This window comes from Brassica napus, chromosome A9, assembly GCF_020379485.1.
Source record: "Brassica napus cultivar Da-Ae chromosome A9, Da-Ae, whole genome shotgun sequence".
Lineage (NCBI taxonomy): Eukaryota > Viridiplantae > Streptophyta > Magnoliopsida > Brassicales > Brassicaceae > Brassica > Brassica napus.
The window spans coordinates 5,019,626-5,037,654 of NC_063442.1; the positions used below are offsets into that span (position 1 = coordinate 5,019,626).

The 18,029-nt window shown below is 34.6% G+C and overlaps 6 protein-coding genes across 7 annotated transcripts; 3 read left to right on the forward strand and 3 right to left on the reverse strand.

Annotated features, from left to right (window-relative positions):
- Nucleotides 1–9: 9 nt before the first annotated feature.
- On the forward strand, nucleotides 10–863 carry LOC106370445 (cell wall / vacuolar inhibitor of fructosidase 2). Its single transcript, XM_013810451.3, has one exon. It carries the CDS (start codon nucleotides 217–219, stop codon nucleotides 745–747), a length of 531 nt encoding a protein of 176 aa, XP_013665905.2. The 5' UTR covers nucleotides 10–216; the 3' UTR covers nucleotides 748–863.
- Nucleotides 864–3,470: 2,607 nt separating this feature from the next.
- LOC106371735 (probable pectinesterase/pectinesterase inhibitor 64) lies at nucleotides 3,471–6,130 on the forward strand. The gene is made up of 2 exons (XM_013811832.3): nucleotides 3,471–4,620; nucleotides 5,377–6,130. The coding sequence occupies exons 1-2, from the start codon at nucleotides 3,546–3,548 to the stop codon at nucleotides 6,063–6,065; spliced, it is 1,764 nt and encodes a 587-aa protein (XP_013667286.2). The 5' UTR covers nucleotides 3,471–3,545; the 3' UTR covers nucleotides 6,066–6,130.
- On the reverse strand, nucleotides 6,080–7,341 carry LOC106371736 (50S ribosomal protein L17). Its single transcript, XM_013811833.3, has 6 exons — nucleotides 7,186–7,341; nucleotides 7,045–7,099; nucleotides 6,860–6,910; nucleotides 6,615–6,706; nucleotides 6,451–6,528; nucleotides 6,080–6,382 (listed from the first exon to the last, which is right to left on the reverse strand). Exons 1-6 carry the CDS (start codon nucleotides 7,239–7,241, stop codon nucleotides 6,232–6,234), a joined length of 483 nt encoding a protein of 160 aa, XP_013667287.2. The 5' UTR covers nucleotides 7,242–7,341; the 3' UTR covers nucleotides 6,080–6,231.
- Nucleotides 7,342–12,807: 5,466 nt separating this feature from the next.
- LOC106371732 (50S ribosomal protein L15) lies at nucleotides 12,808–14,693 on the reverse strand. The gene is made up of 4 exons (XM_022693392.2): nucleotides 13,745–14,693; nucleotides 13,453–13,536; nucleotides 13,294–13,383; nucleotides 12,808–13,220 (listed from the first exon to the last, which is right to left on the reverse strand). The coding sequence occupies exons 1-4, from the start codon at nucleotides 14,138–14,140 to the stop codon at nucleotides 12,954–12,956; spliced, it is 837 nt and encodes a 278-aa protein (XP_022549113.2). The 5' UTR covers nucleotides 14,141–14,693; the 3' UTR covers nucleotides 12,808–12,953.
- Nucleotides 14,330–15,173, reverse strand: LOC106371734 (protein BOLA2-like). Its single transcript, XM_013811831.3, has 3 exons — nucleotides 15,008–15,173; nucleotides 14,787–14,809; nucleotides 14,330–14,693 (listed from the first exon to the last, which is right to left on the reverse strand). The coding sequence occupies exons 1-3, from the start codon at nucleotides 15,068–15,070 to the stop codon at nucleotides 14,483–14,485; spliced, it is 297 nt and encodes a 98-aa protein (XP_013667285.2). The 5' UTR covers nucleotides 15,071–15,173; the 3' UTR covers nucleotides 14,330–14,482.
- Nucleotides 14,984–17,481, forward strand: LOC106416429 (periaxin-like). 2 transcript variants are annotated; one of them, XM_022709027.2, is made up of 3 exons: nucleotides 14,984–15,200; nucleotides 15,666–15,932; nucleotides 16,290–17,481. In XM_022709027.2, exons 2-3 carry the CDS (start codon nucleotides 15,678–15,680, stop codon nucleotides 17,283–17,285), a joined length of 1,251 nt encoding a protein of 416 aa, XP_022564748.2. In that variant the 5' UTR covers nucleotides 14,984–15,200; nucleotides 15,666–15,677; the 3' UTR covers nucleotides 17,286–17,481. The 2 variants fall into 2 exon arrangements, with proteins under 2 accessions (XP_022564748.2, XP_048595457.1); XM_048739500.1 differs by lacking the exon at nucleotides 14,984–15,200 and having other exon boundaries at nucleotides 15,216–15,932.
- Nucleotides 17,482–18,029: the final 548 nt, after the last annotated feature.

An 18,029-nucleotide genomic window follows, 5' to 3' on the forward strand; every position in this document is an offset into this window, starting at 1 on the left:
ATATATTAACGTTGGAAATAACTATTTTATCATTCCCCGAAAAATTATTAAACATGCAAAAATTTATAATTTCGGGATTACCAACTGAAAACAAATTCATGTTCTCTTTTATTTATTGTTAATAAGTAATTCAAGAAACTGCTCATAATATAAGACAAGAATCATCTTTCTTTCCACACCTCTCCATAAACAGTTGCTCATACCCATCCTCTTCAAATGGCTAGTTCTCCTATCTTTCTCCTCCTCCTTACCCTATCATCAACCCTACTCTCAGTCGCATCCAACACAACCACCATCGAATCAACTTGCAAAACCACAAACTACTACGACCTCTGCGTCTCAGCTCTCAAGTCCGACCCAAGAAGCCCCACAGCCGACACAAAAGGTCTCGCCGCCATTATGGCTAGCGTTGGTATGACAAACGCCACAGCCACAGCCAGTTATATCGCTAAAAATCTGACTGCTACTGCAAACAACACCGTCCTCAAGAAGGTCTTAAAAGATTGCTCCGACAAGTATACTCTCGCAGCTGATTCTCTCCGGCTAACGATTCAAGATCTTGATGATGAAGCTTATGACTATGCTTACATGCATGTGTTGGCGGCTCAGGATTATCCCAATGTTTGCCGGAATATTTTCCGGCGAGCTAAGGGTTTGGTTTATCCGGCGGAGATTAGCCGGTGTGAAGTGAGTTTGAGAAGTATATGTGGTGTTGTCTCCGGGATTCTTGATCGGCTGGCTGAATGATTGTAATTATACTATTTTAATTGTTGTATTTTATCAAATGAAAAACTTTGTTAAATTTAATTAAATTTATAAATTGTAAGTTTCAATACTACCTAATATTTTATTGTTATTCACTTTTTCTGTTTTTTTTAAAAAGGGTTTACTTTTTCTGCGTACTTTCACATTGCTAAACAGAACAATATAGAAACATACTATAAATTATTTATAAATTAAAGCAAACTTAGGTGGACACATGATGTGAATGACTAATAATTGAACTATGATATAAACGACTAATACAATGGTTTTGATATGCAAATCAACGGCAAAAGACGCATGTCTTTTATTTTATAAACAAAGCTTTAATTTAAGGTGGAAACATAATATAAATTATTGATGTGAAAGTCTTCGTAGGTCACTGTGGCTAAAGTCCTCCCTATCATACTAAAAGTGACTAATTGAACTACATTGACATACCAACCAATTCGAAGAAGAGTCAATGTAAGCTGAATATCAGAAAAGAGCATTAAATAATTAAACCATTTTATAATAATAACTCGGTCGGTATGGATTAACCGGGTTCATCAGTGGACAAAATCGTCCTTTGACACGTAAACTATATTTCGATCTTATATATAGAGATGTTTGGGTCTCATTTCGATCTGATATAGTGATGTTTTGGGTTCATTTCGATCTGGCCCGTTTAAACCTATTAGGCCTAATTTTCTCTTGACCGGTGAAAACTTCAAAAATTACCCAAATTTTAGTTTCGAAACCTCTTTCTCCCTCCCTGATGGTGATGGCCGTGAAAGAAAAAAGTAAAAAAGGGCAAAATCCAGAAGATATTCAAATAGGCATAAGCAAAAAAACGAAAACTTGAAACCGGCACCAAATTAAAATAACCGAAAACCAAAATCAGACGAGGCTCATAGTATTTTCACGGCTTTTAATTTTTTTATATATATGAAATAACTGGATTGAAAGTATTTAAAACCCCAAAATTATCAAAAAGTATTTGAACTATCCAAAAATATTCAAATATTGTTATTCAAAATAATCTAAATTAACTTTGAACTTTATCCAAATCATATCACTTACTCGATATTTTAGACACAATATCTAATATATTATTTGAACTATCCAAAATAACTAAACTGAAACTAAATATAAACCAATTTTTTATGAGTATTAGAAGGTTTCTATATATTTTTTACGCTAAATTTTTTTTTTATCTCAACCAACTCGAATCCAAAGCTAAAATTTACAGTTTCTAAATAGATCTTCTAACCTTTACCCGAGCTATCCAATATCCAAAATATCCAACCCAAACCGATACCAAAATGTCCAGCATTGATTTAACCATCTCTCTATATTAAATATTTTCATCTATCTTATTAAAACTCAAGTACAAAATTGGAGTGTTTGGAGAATTGAATAAGACTTTTAAAAATTTGGAGTGTTTGGAAACATGGATTGCAGTCTTTTAAAAAAAAAATATTTTTGTTTGAAAACAAGGATAGTAGTATTAAGAAAAAAAGTAATGGGCTTATGTTTTTTTAAAAAATTGAAAGTTATCTAGGCCACTTTAAAATATACCAAAATGGGTCAATCTAATTCCCTAAATTTTTTTTTCTAAACTAACCATAAAACAAAATTTAAACTTTATATACATATTTCAAATCAAAATAATAATTCAAATTTGATTTATATCAAAAATTGATTCAAAAATATACATATATTCAAAAATGGATTTTTACTAAACTATTTTTCAATAACCATTATAAAAAAATATTGTCAATATATATAAGAAAAATATAATACAAAGCCCAATTTGAAATACCAACTCAAATTATGGTTTTCATATTTCATATTAAATTTTAAAAATATAATATATGTAATTATTTATATGATGGTATGTATAAAATACTATTAATTATATGATTACTTATATGATGGTACATATAAAATACGATTAATTATATGATGATAAAATACGATATATAATAATGACTAGGGATGGGCTTTTGGATACCCATACGGGTTTAATTCTGATCGGTTTGTATTTTAGGTTTTCGGGGTCAAAGATTTCAGCCTTATTATAATGTTTCTAAATTTTGGTTTGAGTTCGATTTGGATCTTTGTGGGTTTGATTTGGGTTTGGATAACTAATTTAAATTATTTTTAAAGTCTTAAATCATTATATATTTTAAATTTCTCAAAATGTATAAATAAAATAATATATTACGTATAAATTTGAATAACATATGTCATAATACTTAAACTTAACATATCAATTGGCTTGATTTAAAATTTTGGATACGAAATCAATAATTATTTTAAGTATTTTTGGTGATTTGAGTATACTTTAACTATTTCAGATATTTACTTTTGACTATCTATATATATTTTCAAGTATTTAAACCAATTTAAAAGTATCATTTTTGATGTTTTATATACGTTAAATCTAAAAATAATTAATATATATAAGTATATAAATCTATTTTTAGATAAATTCGGATACCTAAATACTTCGGTTCGGATCAGATTCGGTTCTCTAAATAACAAAATTTTGAATAATTAGAATATTTAATCAATTTATGTTTGGGTTTGGTACTATATCTTTGGATCGGTATCGGTTATGTTCTTCGGATTCATTTTTCCAAATCCTGATAATTACATGAAAAACAAATATCAACATATTTTTCAAAATATACATCCGCGCGCCTGCGCGGGTCAAAATCTAGTAAATACTTATACCTTTACCAGCCTGACCTTTACATACACACATATATATACACAAATATCTCTCTCTTCCTCCAATGGATTCTCCAAAACTCCCGCACTCTCTCTCCACCTCCTCCTCAACTCCATTAGCTTCCTCCGCCGTTAAACCTCACCGGAAAAACCTCCCTCCCCGTGCTTACATCCTCATCATCATCGCCGTATCCGCCATTCTACTCCTCCTCTTAACCCTCATTCTCTACGCCAACGTCTCCAAATCCTCCCACAACCGTCACAACACACCACAACAACCTCCCCCTCCTCCAACCGCTCAGATCCGCCTCGCATGTAACGCCACGCGTTTCCCAGACCACTGCTTCTCCTCCCTCTCTAAACCGGGTCTTGTCCCGCAAGATCCTAAACCGGTTCAGATCATCCACTCCGCGATCTCAGTCTCCTACGAGAGCCTCAAGTCCGGTCAGTCTCAGATCAAATCTATCCTAGACTCCTCCGCAGGGGATAAAAACCGCACGAACATCGCCACCATATGCTTAGAGATACTCTCTTACTCTCAGCACCGCACGGAGTCGTCAGACGTCGCGGTCACGAGCGGGGGAATCAAAGACGCACGTGCGTGGATGAGCGCAGCTCTCGCTTACCAGTACGACTGCTGGTCAGGTCTCAAAACCGTCAACGACACGAAGCAAGTCGTCGACACCATCACGTTCCTCGACGATCTCGTGAAACTCACGGGCACCGCTTTGAGCATGATGGTGTCCTTCGATAACTTCGGAGACGACGTCGTTTCGTGGATCCACCCAGCGACGGAACGAGACGGGTTTTGGGAGAAAACTGGACCGAGTTCCGGTCCGGTTAAGGAGGCTGGTTTGAGTTTTCCGTCCGGTTTAAAGGAAGACGTTACGGTGTGTAAAGACGGAGGGAAAGGGTGTGGCTATAAGACGGTGCAGGAAGCCGTTGACGCAGCGCCGGGAAGTAACGGAGACGTTAAGTTTGTGATAGGGATTAGAGAAGGCGTGTATGAGGAAACCGTTAGGGTTCCGTTTGAGAAAAAGAACGTCGTGTTCATCGGAGACGGGATGGGCAAAACGGTCATTACAGGGTCTTTGAATGTAGGGCAACCAGGGATGACAACGTACAACTCCGCAACTGTCGGTGAGTTAATATAAATGTTACTGTTTTCGGATAATAAAGTCAAACGCAAGTTTTGTTCTTTTCACTCTTGTCTCTTGTAGTAACCGAGTTTTGTCTGCCACGTCACAAAATATTTATTTTCAAAAAAAATCCACGTTTATAAAAAAGATTCAAATTTTTAATATTTTTAATAAATTACAAATTTCAACAAATATTATTGGGTTTATTTTCTATTGGTTAAAAACTTAAAAGGACAATTCTCTCAAATAGTTTATTTTAGTTTTTGTCACAAAAATAGTTTTCAAAAAATAAAATAACCAAAATAACCATTTTTATTTTGAAAATTTTAATTTTTTATTTTTAAAAACTTGAACTCATCTTAAAACCCAACCCCTTAACTCTAAACCCTAAGTCTTAGATTAGTTAACCCTAAGTATATAAATGCATATTTACCATTCAATAAAACTTATTTTGGTCATTTTTCTCTTTAGAGATCTATTTTTGTGAAAATAAACTAAAAATGATTATCTAAAGGAAATTTTCATTATATTATGAAATCATTATATAAAATAATGCACTGATAGTTACAGTTTAATCTGTTTTAATATATGTGAAATTTTAAAAATATATTTGAAACAGAATTATTTATTTTTATTTAATTTTAAAATTCAATCTTTTTTTTTTGAGCAATCTATGTCACTGATTGAATGCGACTGTTCTTGGTTCCACTAGAGACAGAACCCACGTGACTTAACATGTTTTTGGTTGTTTGTATAGGAGTTCTTGGCGATGGATTCATGGCACGTGATTTAACCATAGAGAACACGGCAGGAGCAGAGGCGCACCAAGCGGTAGCGTTTAGGTCAGACAGCGATTTCTCAATACTCGAAAACTGCGAGTTACTTGGGAACCAAGACACTCTTTACGCACACTCTCTACGCCAATTCTACAAACAATGTCGAATCCAAGGCAACGTAGACTTCATATTCGGCAACTCAGCTGCCGTGTTCCAAGATTGCAACATCCTAATCGCTTCAAAACATTCCAAACTAGGAGGAGGGGGAGCAAATAACGTCATCACGGCACACGGGAGGATCGACGCGGCGCAGTCCACAGGGTTCGTGTTCTTGAACTGTTCGGTTAACGGAACCGAGGAGTACATGAAGGAGTTTCAAGCTAACCCTAAGGGGCATAGGAACTACTTGGGGAGGCCGTGGAAGGAGTTTTCGAGGACGGTTTTTGTGAACTGTGATCTTGAGTCTTTGGTTAGTCCTGATGGATGGATGCCTTGGAGTGGTGATTTCGCGCTGAAGACTTTGTATTACGGTGAGTATAAGAACACAGGGACAGGATCGGTTAGGTCGAAGAGGGTTCCATGGAGTAGTGAGATACCTGAGAAGCATGTTGATGTTTACTCTGTAGCAAATTTTATTCAGGCTGATGAATGGCCTTCGATGTCTGCTTAATGTTTTAACGGCCGTTTTAGGAAACTTACATTCAACCAAAATGGTAATAAGTTATTATTGTCAAACATGTATTGAATGATAGTGTAACAAACAAGGTATGGGTTCAAGGAGAAACAAAAACATGATCTCTTGGTGTGCGAGAGCAGAACAGAAGAGATGTTATTGTTTAAAGATCGGAATCAGAATTTTTCTCCTCCTTTGGTGGCGCGTACTGCCTCATGAGACGGGATCTAGCCCATGGGTCAAGCGGCACCCGTTGTGGCGGTTGAGGTGTTGGTGGGTTCGATTGTCTTAGCTCGTTCTCTCTATCGATAAACCTGTAAAAGAACAAGTTAGCTCACAATGTGAAGTTTGCAAAAATAAGAAAAGAGAGTTGTTTACTGACTCGATATAGGCCATTGGTGCAGCATCGCCAACTCGTATGCGAGTGCGAAGCATTCTCGTGTATCCACCAGCTCTATCTCTGTTTCAACACATAATATTACAGCTCATGAGACAAAGTACTTAGGAGGAAATTAGAAAGGACAAGCAGAGGGTTGGAAGATTCACTTGTATCGATAAGCAAACTCCGTGAAGATCTTGTGAATCACATCGTCTCCTCTAACAAACCCAGCAGCTCGCCTAGCTGCATCCAGTGAGCCCTGTGATCAAATCATTTTATCTCAACCAAATAAGAAATAATCTAAAACACTTATCCCAATGAGAGGTTAACACCAAGATTAGTGAGCACTTGAGCCTCAACTACAGTTCCAAAACCAACTATAGTGTGTCTAAGAAAATAACGAATCAATTACCTCTTTGCCGAGTTGAACCATGTTATCAGCAAGACGACGAACCTCTTTAGCCTGAAAAATTTAGTATTGTGCATATATATGATAAACATTATTAGGACAAGACACACTGCAAGTTCGAAGAAGTAACACCAGTGGCAGATCTAAACCCCTAGCTAAACCTCCAGATAAATAAATTAGATTAGTACCTTAGTAACAGTGGTCTCGATTCGCTCGTGTTTCACCAATTGAGATACCAGCGTCCTGACAAGAACCACACATCTAGATCAATCCAGATAAAAGTTTAAAGAAATGTGCTAAGAAAACAAGAGGATCGACAATGAAGAAACCTGAGCATGGACATACGGTGACCCGTGTGCCGGCCGAGCTTCCTGAGCTTCGTCATTTCTGCGACGGCGAATCGATCGGAAAATGAGAATGAAGAAGAAGAAGAAGAAGAAGAAGAAGAACCCTACGAAGGTGATAAAACCCATCTCGTATGTTGCTGACCTTTTAACTTAGTAATGGGCCGAGCTTTTAAATTGTAAGCCCAATACAAGTATAAGCCCATTTTTCCAAATCTGTTAGTAGTATAAATGTGGCTCTCGTCAGTCTGAAGTTCATAGTTTTTTTTTTGATATGCATCTAGTACATTTCTCGCTCCCTCTATTCGACATTGAATCCTATATAAAAATTGCTGACAATCAATAGTATACATCGTTTAATAATGAACTGAACCATTTCTAAACAGGTAGACAAATATTACTTACTATACGCAGGCTGACTATACGCTATTTGCTGTGCGATCAGTTTCTATTATAGTGGTCAAAGTTAAACCAGGATATTCCAACCAAGCACATTTATTGTGTTATGTTATGACAAAACTATTACGTGACGACGAAAACAAAGGAAATTCACCGGTAGATGAGAGTTTAATAATAAACCGCTTCACAAACAAGTAAATGTTCAGTGTAGTATATAAAATGGGCATGTAAATGAATGTTCATGCAGATAAATTAAATGTCTGAAAAAACTGTATTAACTGCGATTGGTTTATGGAAAAGACTTAAACATTAATTCATCTGAAAATCAAAAGGTAGCTAACGAACAAGTTAGTTCACCAAGTTGTCCGTCTCTTCTCCCCTTCCACACACGAATATGCATGAGTCGATTTATTATTTAACTTGTCACTTCAATACTTCTGTCAACTTATGGTCCAAGTTGTTTTACTGAAATTCAAAGGAAGCAATTTCAACTACATTTATATTTGATGTATCTTGTGCTGTGTGAGTAGCGGACCCCGAAACTTTTTATACTAAGATCGAATATTTTGGTGGAGTTAAATTTTTATTTTTAATGGGATCCATAATTTTTTTCTTGATGAAAACCAAACTTTTTGAAAAATGACGGGGTCAGCTGATCCCGCTACTAACCTGCCTTCGCCCCTGGCTGTGTCACAATGTTAGGTAGACACATTTTTTATGAGTCGTGACTCGTGATTCGACTCATGAGTCATGCCTCTCACCACCTTTGCCTCCGAACCCGACCGTTCCGTTACTTCCGTACACTATACGCATAGTCAAGAACGTAACTTTCATTTCTTCACAGATTTTTTTTCGCGCACGCTATTACGATCGCATGTGTATATATATTATACTTTTGAGTTTTGAGATTTTATACGTTTCACAAAGACATGTTACAAAAATAAAAAATACGTTTCACAAAGACAAAAGTTTAATTAGTGTGTTTAATACAATTTTAACTGTTGATTTTTTTTTAAAACTTGTTTATCTTTTTACTGTATTAGTTAAAACAACTACTATTGAAATAAATTGATTTAAAAGAAAACAAATTGTATTAAAAAGATTATATTTGATATTCTAATATTTTTTTTATTTAAATGTGTTAAAAACCTATAGCTTGTATTTTCGTGGAACAAAAAGAATTTTGCTAATATGTCCATGTACATAATATGTTACCAAGCACACCCCAAATACCACTAGTATTTAGCTGATACTGTATATGTGACACTACATTATATGAATCAATGGGTCCATATTACTATACTTCACTATAAACCTGTACAACCAATTTAGGGATTAGCAAGAATTGTCAGTCAGTTTTCGTGTTGGCGTGAAATAATGGAGAAGTAGGATTGCTAGATTTGTGATAGGCGTAGCTAAGACGTAGTTTGTCAGCGTTTGAAATAGTATAGAAGGTATGGGACTTAGTACAACTTTAGATTTCAACTGTTGTTACTGACATTACTACGACTCTTCTATTTTAGTTTACCTTTTGTTCTTCTACCTCATATAGGAGCAGTATGGTATGGTTATTTTTTTTTATTATATAGAGATATAATGATTCTACAAAAGTGATCCAGACTAGTCACGTATTACCACGTGTAGTTCTCTTGTCAATGGCGACAACCACAATGTCATTTTTATGCATAACAAATAATTAAATAAGTTAAGAACTTATTAAAAACGTGATTGTAAAGGGTTCTAAGAAACAAACTAAGATAGTTTTTTTTTGGACTAAAACAACCTAAGATAGTTTTACTTGTAAGTATTTTGCCCATTAATCTTTCTTATTGTACCACAATATTTCTATTTCTCGATGTCTTCCTACAAGGGTGAACGAAAACTAGTTACACCGTGCAAGCGTAAGGAAAACGTTGAATTGAATAAAAGACTAAAATAGCAAGAACGGTGATTGATATACTTACTGTTTTCATACGTGTCTATACAAATTATAGTAAAAAGATATGCATTTCAAGTAGCTTAGATTGAGGAAGATTTTGCAATAAAGTTTGAATAGTTGTTATGCTGTGACATGGTTATAATCGGTCACTATATTTAGACCGGGGCCTATCATATTCTCCCTCAAACAAAAAATCTAATACATTTAATATATGGGCAATTGTCAATAATAGTATCTTTTGAAGTTTATGTCTCAAAAATAGCACTAGAAAAAGAAAGTCACAAAAATGACATTCATTAAAGGGTAAAATATCCCTAATACCCTTAGTTTAGAATTAAATAAACAAATAAAAATAAATAAAAATAAATAAAATAAAAATATAAAAATATAAAAAAAAAATTTTTTTATAGTTTCACATTATGTGTTTTCAGATTCGAAATTTTTATAATTTTTTTTTGAAATATTTTTTTTCAAATTTTTTTTTTATTTTTTTTCAAATTTTCTTTTTATAATTTAAAAATACTTTTTGAAACTGTTTTTAAAATTTTTATTTTTTATTTTAGTATTTATTTTTTATAAAATTTTAAACCCTAATTCCAAAACCCCATTCCTTAACTCTAAACCCTAAGGTTTGGATTAGTTAACCCAAGGGGTATAAGTGTATATTTACCTCTTTAATGAAACTTATTTTTGTGACTTTGAGCCTTGAGTGCTACTTTGGGAACAAAAACTTGGTTTGGTGCTATCATAGTCTTTTTCTCTTAATATAATTGTGATAATATTAACTTTATAAAGCTTCGAGTCTTGACATAACATACAAAAGGCCTTACCTTATGATATCACTTTAAATTATTATTTATCATTGCCCATTCTCTGCGTTCTTTCTTTTTCATTGAACATAGGTGATGAAATCATACATTTAACAAATGAATCTAGCTTTTTTTTTTGACTTGTTATAATTTTTGTCTGTCATTTATGATATCGATAATTACAAAGAACGAAAGAGCTGCTTTAAGGAAAACAAACTTATTGATATAAATAACGAAACACGTGATCAAGGATCAACCAAAAATATTCAGTTTTTTCTAAACCTGTTTCAACAATCTCTACAATTACACAAACTCAATTTTACTCTTTTTAGTTTTTTTTACTGATTTAATAATTTTACTAAAATATAATCCTCCCCAAAGCACTCTGGCTTTATGTTTACAATGTTACTTTTGTCCATGTATAATAACTCAAGTAGTTCATATGCAGAAAAGAGAATATTTCCTAAGCAACTATTCACAAGTGAAAAAACACATTATTGTGCCGTAGAAACGTCTTTTCTCATTCCCACTATAGGACTATTTGGATGTATAATATGACAAATATATAACAGTTTCTAAACTTACCGTACATTGTTGTAAACATTACGGTAGTATTGTTGATGATGTAAGAAAAATGGATGGGATGATTCATAATTTCAAATAACTTTCTCATAATAGCGACAGACGAAAGGAGGCAAACCATGCGCACATCACATCACCTCTTCAAGTCTTTGAATTTCCGTGTTACTTACGAATGGAGCTGATTCGATTTCGTACGGTTTGTCTATCAACTTGATGAGGATTAATGTTGATGAAGCAGCATCCCCAGGTCATAAAACTGTAAGAAATGTATGCCTTGCTTCTCTCTTTTTTTTTTTACTGCGACAAAGTAAAACTAGGTTTTTTTTAACCTAGATGTCTACAATTAAAACTAGGCTTTGAACCTAAATGTCTACAATTATAGTCTAAAAACCTAACCCCAAACAGAACTTCGGCGTGTAGACCAAATGCGTACTTGACAACAAGTCTACAACCACTATATAATTGTAGCACTCAAATAGCCATTTTTAAGATTTTGTCATAAAAATAGTATTAAAAGAAAACCTAAATAATTTCTTTTTATTTTAAAATTTTTAATATTTATTTTTTATTTTTTAAAATTTAAAACAATATCCCCAAAACTTCACCCTTAACTCTAAACACTAAGTCTATATTAATTCTCCACCCTTAACTCTAAACACTAAGTCTATATTAGTTAACCTTAGAGTAAAAATACATTTTTATCTTTTAATAAAACTTATTTTGATCATTTTTTAACTAAATACTATTTTTATGACAAAAACTTAATTTTTCTAATAAAAATATCAGAAGTAATTAAATACAGCAAAGAACAACCTCTTAGTCAGATTCTCTTTCGATATCTATCTGCCCATATTTCTTGCTTTCAACAAATTCATTCTTTTGTCCCATCAACAACAAACAAAATACAAAGTCCTTTCACATATATTAAAACCACTTCACCACAAACCCTTACACAAGAAACCTCTCTTCAACAATGTCCTCTCAAAACCGCAGATCAAGAAACCATTTCTTATTAAATGCAAAAATAATTTTTCTTTTTCTTCTTCTTGGATTATGCAATGGAGCAAGAACAAGTAAGAACAACGTCTTCAATTCTCAATCACACAAAGAAGTTCACCACGTCGTTTCATCTTCATCTCAACAGTTTTTGGGATTCTTACCACGTCACTTCCCAATTCCAGCTTCTGGTCCCTCTAAAAAACACAATGATATTGGTTTACTTAGTTGTGATCGATCTTTTCCGTGATAAGCTTTTAAAGGTCATCATGAATTCCTTTTTATTTTCTATTAATTATTTCTCTATTTTTTATATAGTATAGTTTCTTGTGTAAATGGTTTTTTTTTTTGGTTTGTGATGCCAAGAAAATGGAGTTTTGGTTTGATTCTTGTCAACGAGGCAAAACATATACAATCTATTATCTATGGTTAACCTGTAACTGAATGTTGTAATTTTGTTTTTGGATGACTCGTATTTGTAATGTTGCATGCATTAAATTATAATAGCGTGTGGTGTTCTTAATAATATACATACCTTTGTTCTTGTTATTACGATCAACTCAAGTTAAAACATCAAAGTATACAATTAGTCCGAAAATGACTTTGACAAAGACTACTCTGTGTTTGTGGAAAACTGGCCAAATCTTTCATCTTTGAAGAGAACTGATATATGTAACTTTGCTATAAAGTTCGATGCTGATTGGGATTGAGATATATGATCGACTTTTTTGGGTTCTATTTATTTTTTTGATTGTAAGTTTGTAACCAATAATGTCTTTTTTAAATGTCAATCATGATTTATAACGGACAACAACAGTTGCATACATGCATCTCGTTTATATAGACGTTCTAAATCATCGACAAGTAAAGATGGTAACGAGCTTATGACCAAGTAAATTTTTTAACGAGAATGACATTATTTGGTCCAATAGAAATCCGCTATTCTCAATTTTTCTTGTAAGAGCATGACCAAGAAAGACACAAAGAACTCAAAATGAGACACTAAACGTTAAGAAATTAACAGAAAATCATGATTCAACAGGAGACTCAACTTTGTTTTCCTCAGCTGAAAAAAACGGGATGGGTTTCTTCGGAGCGGGAAGACGTCCGATGCTATCGACCCTATCTTGTTGTTTAGGAGGTGGTCTCGCCGCTTTTGGCAATAGCCTTCCTTTCTTCTCAAACCATTCCGGTTTAAGCAATGCCCTCAAGCCCAATTTGTTGTAATACACCCTCCTCACTGATCCTCCTGCTGCTTCCACCACTTCTTTGGCCCTAACAGTCACTCTCGAAACCTGTAATTAAACATGCCATTTCCAATTAGTCCAAAGACTGATGGCAAATGACTAGTGTAATTCAAACGGTAACCTCAAAATGAAGTGGCCATTTGATCTCATCAGCACCACGACCCATTAGTCTTACTCCGTCTTCTATTTGCTTCCCTATGGCTCCCACATCCTGCACATCAGCGTTAATCATTTGGTAAAAAACACACACATGTGTGACTGAATCAAAGAGTGAGGAAACCTTGAGCGTCTTCATTGTGATCAACTCATGTGAATCAATCTCCCCAGCGTTTATGAGTTTAGCGATCTTCCCAAGACCAACAGGCTGCAGCATCACACAACAACCACATACATCTTTAGTTGCTAAAATTCACAAGCAGCTAAAAGAATGACCTTTATGATTTAGATTCTCATACTCAACCTAATCTAACAAACCCACCACAATCCTATAATCATCAAGTCCTCCGAACCAACAAAATCAGAACTTTCGATAACCCAATAACCTCTTCCCGCGAAAGGCGCGAACTTTATACCTGAAAATGAAGCTTAAACTTGTTCTTGAAGCCACGTTTGGGTAAACGACGTCGTAAAGGAGTCTGCCCACCTTCGAAACCAAACTTCATCGTCCCTCTCGCCTTCTGCCCCTTGTGACCTCTTCCCGCAGTTTTACCTTTACCCGACCCAATACCTCTTCCTTTCCTCGTCTTCAGCTTCCTCGGCACATTGTCTCTCAGATCGTTCAAGCTCAGTAAACTGTACGCCCTGATCCCCTGAAACGACCTTGCAAAGGTAGGAGTCTGAGTAAGGATCGGAGATCGACGGCATTGGAGAAGCGGCGAAGAGGTGACGAATCTGGGTTTGGAGGCGTGGTGAATCGATGAATTGAGGAGTGATGTTGAAATGATCGAAGAGATTCTTCTTCGAATCATCTTCTTCGTTTGCAGATTTCGATTTGGGGATTTAGGGTTTATGAGAGATTTCAGTTTGCTATTACGTTTCAGGTTGAGATCTTGCTGCTGCTGTCATTGGGCTTCTTCGTTCATTATCAATCTTAAGGCCTTTTAACGGCCCAGTTAATTTAAAACCACGTCGTTTTGAGCTAAAACCCGCATCTTCAGGTTTGGTGGTTTTATTGTTATCGAATTCATAACTTATTCAGCAGTAGATGCTTTTTATATTAACTACAAGCTTCTTTAGTTACCTTGTCACAAGGTCAAAGTCAATAGCTTTTTTTTTATCTTAGTAAGATAAGGTTTGTTGTTGTTTTGTTGTCAAGCATCTGTGGTTGGAGTTGTTGTTGTTGTTGGAGAGTCTTGTGGAGTTGGATTCCATTGCTGTGGAGTGTGAGCTTTCTTTATAGAGAGAGCATGGATCTCTTTCATCTCTTCTTCAAGAGCAGCGTTCACCATGCGGTGCCTCTCTAGCAATCTCTTCCCTTCAAACTCTTCCGAGACTATCTCAACAGCAAAACTCGCGCCGCAGCTATAAAAAAAGCTAAGTTTATAAGATTTGAGAAACTGGAGAAAAAGATTGCTAATTATTGAAGTTGATGGTTTATAGTGTTATGAACTTTACCCTCCAGATGTGTCAATGACTTCCTTGTATACACAAAAGAAAAACAAAGCCAGTGAGTGATAATATGTACATAGAAAAATCAGAAAGATAAACTTAGTAATGATCAGATGTTTCACAAAATTCAAAGGATCAAAGTTATAAAAAATTTCTGCTATTTGTAGTTGTAGAAAATATACAGTAACCATAAACAGACAAGTAGTAGCAGGTACTGATTGACTTACCAGATGAACAGGATTGAGTTTGGAAGTCAAAGAAGCTTCGACTTGCTCCTTGGTCACACCCATCTTCTCTCTGCGTAAATGTTATGCAGAGTTTGCAAAAGCATTTGTCCCTTGGTGTGAGAATCCTCTGTGTGCTCTAAATGGACCCGGTTCGAATATATTCGATACTATCCATAAACACATCACAAACCAAGTAAGTTATTTTCTTCTAATGGGCTGATGATGTCCATTTAGTTTCCGTCCATTTTCCGATTTAACTTTAACGTAACGTTTATATGTCCATGCATAAGGACAATTAAGATACAAAGATAAATGAATCAGCCAATATGGAAATATAATTATTTATTTCCCTTGTTGTGTAATATCCCCTGCTTGATTCAGTATCAAAAACATTGAATATGCTTCCAAATAAATATATTTGAATATATATTCTACTACAAAACATATCAATTTACGTCGTCTTAGGAAACCCTTATTTAATCAAATCTTTGTCTCTCTTTCTGGCCGCAGAGAGTTTATCGGACATAAATCTTCTTTGACCATCCTTTCTCACGTCCATTTATCTCTCTCTTGGGAGATAAAAAGAACTTTTTTAAGATAAAGATTTTTTTCTTTTATCATTACCTAACGCAAGAAAACAAAAAAAATAAAAATCTAGGCGTTTGGCGAGATGGGAAACTGTGCCACCAAGCCAAAGGTTCTCAAAGATTCCGAGGAGGATATGGTTCCGGTTGAGAGAGATATGGCGGCTCCGAGTGATCATAACAAGGCTACGGCGGAAAAGAGCCAGAACAATGCTCCTAACGAGGCGGTTGATGCAGCTGCTACGGCACGACGGAGCGAGAAAGGAAAAGAGATTCTGGTTGAAGATGATGTGAAGAAGGAACATGGCAAAAGCCAATCTCTCAGTCCCTTATTTCATGAGGTAACGTTTTCCACATTTATCAGTACGTAAATCATTTAAATGTTTGTTTTTAGCAAAAAATGGCTGTTTTGAATTCTCAAAAAAATAAGAAACATGTCTGTTTTAAAAATAAATATTTTTACAAGAGGTTTTATTTATTCTTGGAAATACTTCATTTTATTTCCGAACATACAACCTTGTTTAGGAATCGTTAGATATAACTTCATATTTGATAAAAATAAATGATAAAAGATAAAAGCTTTACTTGCGTTCTAAGTTTCAAAGACTCATTTAAAAAAATAATTAGAACTATTTATATAAAAAAATATAGTTCTACGCAAGGGAAATGATAATGTTTATGAGTATTTTTCTATACAGGACAAAGTAATAGGAAAAGAGGTAACCGATATTACTCCCACAAAACCTGAGTCCAATGACAAAACTGGTGCTTCTTCAGAGGTTACAAAGCTTGATGATGCTTCTCCTTTGATGGCTACTAATGTAAAAGCTCCAGAATCCTTTGACGTTCAAACTCGAAATGATCTTGAAGTCAAGATTCCAAAAGATTCCCAGGTTAAGACTCCTGAAACGCCTAAAGCTAAGGAGGCTGAAGAACAAGAAGTTCATTTTTCAGAGAATTGGGAGGTTAAGTTTCCAGAGGAATTGGAAACTAACACAGCATCAGGAGTTGTTAAGGTTAAAGAAGAGTCAAAACCTCCACAAGTTTCTAAGGTTTCTGCTCCTGAATTATCTGACGTGAAGGTTACGAAAGAGTCAGTTGTTCCTAAGGTATTGGAAGATAAGAATGTTCAAGAAGTTTCTGAGGTTCCTACTCTTCCTGAATTGTCCAACACTAAGGTTACCAAAGAATCTGATGTCCCTAAGGTCTTTGAGGATAAGAATGTTCCAGAAAATTCTGAGGTTCATGCTCCTCCTGAATTGTCTGACATTAAGGTTACAAAAGAGTCAAATTTTCCTGAGGTCTTGGAAGATAAGAATGTTCTGAAGACTGATGAAGTTAAAGCTGCAGAGTTAGAACTTCTGAAGGTTTCAGAGGTTAAATCTTCAGAGGATTTAGAGATTAAAGTTCCAAAAGTTTTTGAAGTCAAAAATCCTGGAACATCTAATGTTAAGGTTGAAACAAAGGTTAAGACTGATCAAGAAGCATATCAAGTTAATACTGGAGAAGATACAGAGGTTCCAGAGTTTCTAGATGCTCAAGAGAAGATTGATAAAGCTGAAGCTCAGATTCTTGAGGACATTAAAGTGACAGAAGATAGAGAGATTATGATGTCTGAAAATGAAGAAGAAAAAGGTTTGTCTATTGAGAAGAAAGTCAAAGAGTCTACACTATCTGATTTAGATAGCAAATGAGTTACAAAAGAGACCGAGAAGGGTTAGCATCTTCTTATAGGAAATTTCAGTTTGTGTTTTTGAAATCTCCTTTGTTTTTTTTTTTAATTTTTGTTTTTCTAATTATGGGGGATAATTAGTCTATTTGCATGTCTCCAAGTTGTAATTATGTTGATACCTTGTCCCTGGGCTCATGTTGAAGGCCCTTATCCGTCTAGATTTGGGGTTACCATTTCATGCAAGAGTCCAAGACCATTCTCATCTCTTCTTGTTGGTTCATGGCCACTTGTCATTGGACTGGACGAACCTTCTATTTCCCTTAAGTGATTCTCTCTTGGCTTCTTGTTTTATTTTTCTGTTCTACAGAATAATTCAACACGATCTTATTTAGTTGTTAGTTTTAATTTCTTATAAATGGGAGAAAAAATCACTAGTTTTTTTTGTTGTGATTTATTCAACTAGTAAATGTTATAAAACTCCATAAACAAACTGTCATAACATGTTGTTAATAATATGTTTACGGAAAGAGAGAAAGATAAGTACTGGAAGATGTAAGAACTAAGAAGTAACGATAAAGGAATTCAATTACAAATTTTAAAACCACAATTATCATTGCTTTGATTAGTAATAAATTAATAATCAAAGTGCAATCCATTGGACATTCCATATTACTATTATAATATTCAGTGCTATATATACTCAAAAGGAAAACTTGCAAATTGTCAGAAACTTTTCGTTTCATACCAAAAAAGGTTTATGCCCCAA

What these genes read in the sequence shown, in the direction of transcription:
- LOC106416429 (XM_022709027.2), top strand. Translation starts at nt 15,678, where the DNA reads ATGGGAAACTGTGCCACCAAGCCAAAGGTTCTCAAAGATTCCGAGGAG. An exon ending in TCAGTCCCTTATTTCATGAG is followed by an intron (nt 15,933 to 16,289) that starts GTAACGTTTTCC and finishes TTTTCTATACAG; the next exon opens with GACAAAGTAATAGGAAAAGA.
- LOC106371732 (XM_022693392.2), bottom strand. Translation starts at nt 14,140, where the DNA reads ATGATTCGAAGAAGAATCTCTTCGATCATTTCAACATCACTCCTCAAT. An exon ending in TCACAATGAAGACGCTCAAG is followed by an intron (nt 13,384 to 13,452) that starts GTTTCCTCACTC and finishes GCTGATGTGCAG; the next exon opens with GATGTGGGAGCCATAGGGAA. An exon ending in AATGGCCACTTCATTTTGAG is followed by an intron (nt 13,221 to 13,293) that starts GTTACCGTTTGA and finishes GTTTAATTACAG; the next exon opens with GTTTCGAGAGTGACTGTTAG.
- LOC106371736 (XM_013811833.3), bottom strand. Translation starts at nt 7,241, where the DNA reads ATGACGAAGCTCAGGAAGCTCGGCCGGCACACGGGTCACCGTATGTCC. An exon ending in GAGTTTGCTTATCGATACAA is followed by an intron (nt 6,529 to 6,614) that starts GTGAATCTTCCA and finishes GTGTTGAAACAG; the next exon opens with AGATAGAGCTGGTGGATACA. An exon ending in GCACCAATGGCCTATATCGA is followed by an intron (nt 6,383 to 6,450) that starts GTCAGTAAACAA and finishes GTTCTTTTACAG; the next exon opens with GTTTATCGATAGAGAGAACG.
- LOC106370445 (XM_013810451.3), top strand. Translation starts at nt 217, where the DNA reads ATGGCTAGTTCTCCTATCTTTCTCCTCCTCCTTACCCTATCATCAACC.
- LOC106371734 (XM_013811831.3), bottom strand. Translation starts at nt 15,070, where the DNA reads ATGGGTGTGACCAAGGAGCAAGTCGAAGCTTCTTTGACTTCCAAACTC. An exon ending in AACTCAATCCTGTTCATCTG is followed by an intron (nt 14,810 to 15,007) that starts GTAAGTCAATCA and finishes TGTGTATACAAG; the next exon opens with GAAGTCATTGACACATCTGG. An exon ending in GTCATTGACACATCTGGAGG is followed by an intron (nt 14,694 to 14,786) that starts GTAAAGTTCATA and finishes CTTTTTTTATAG; the next exon opens with CTGCGGCGCGAGTTTTGCTG.
- LOC106371735 (XM_013811832.3), top strand. Translation starts at nt 3,546, where the DNA reads ATGGATTCTCCAAAACTCCCGCACTCTCTCTCCACCTCCTCCTCAACT. An exon ending in GTACAACTCCGCAACTGTCG is followed by an intron (nt 4,621 to 5,376) that starts GTGAGTTAATAT and finishes TTGTTTGTATAG; the next exon opens with GAGTTCTTGGCGATGGATTC.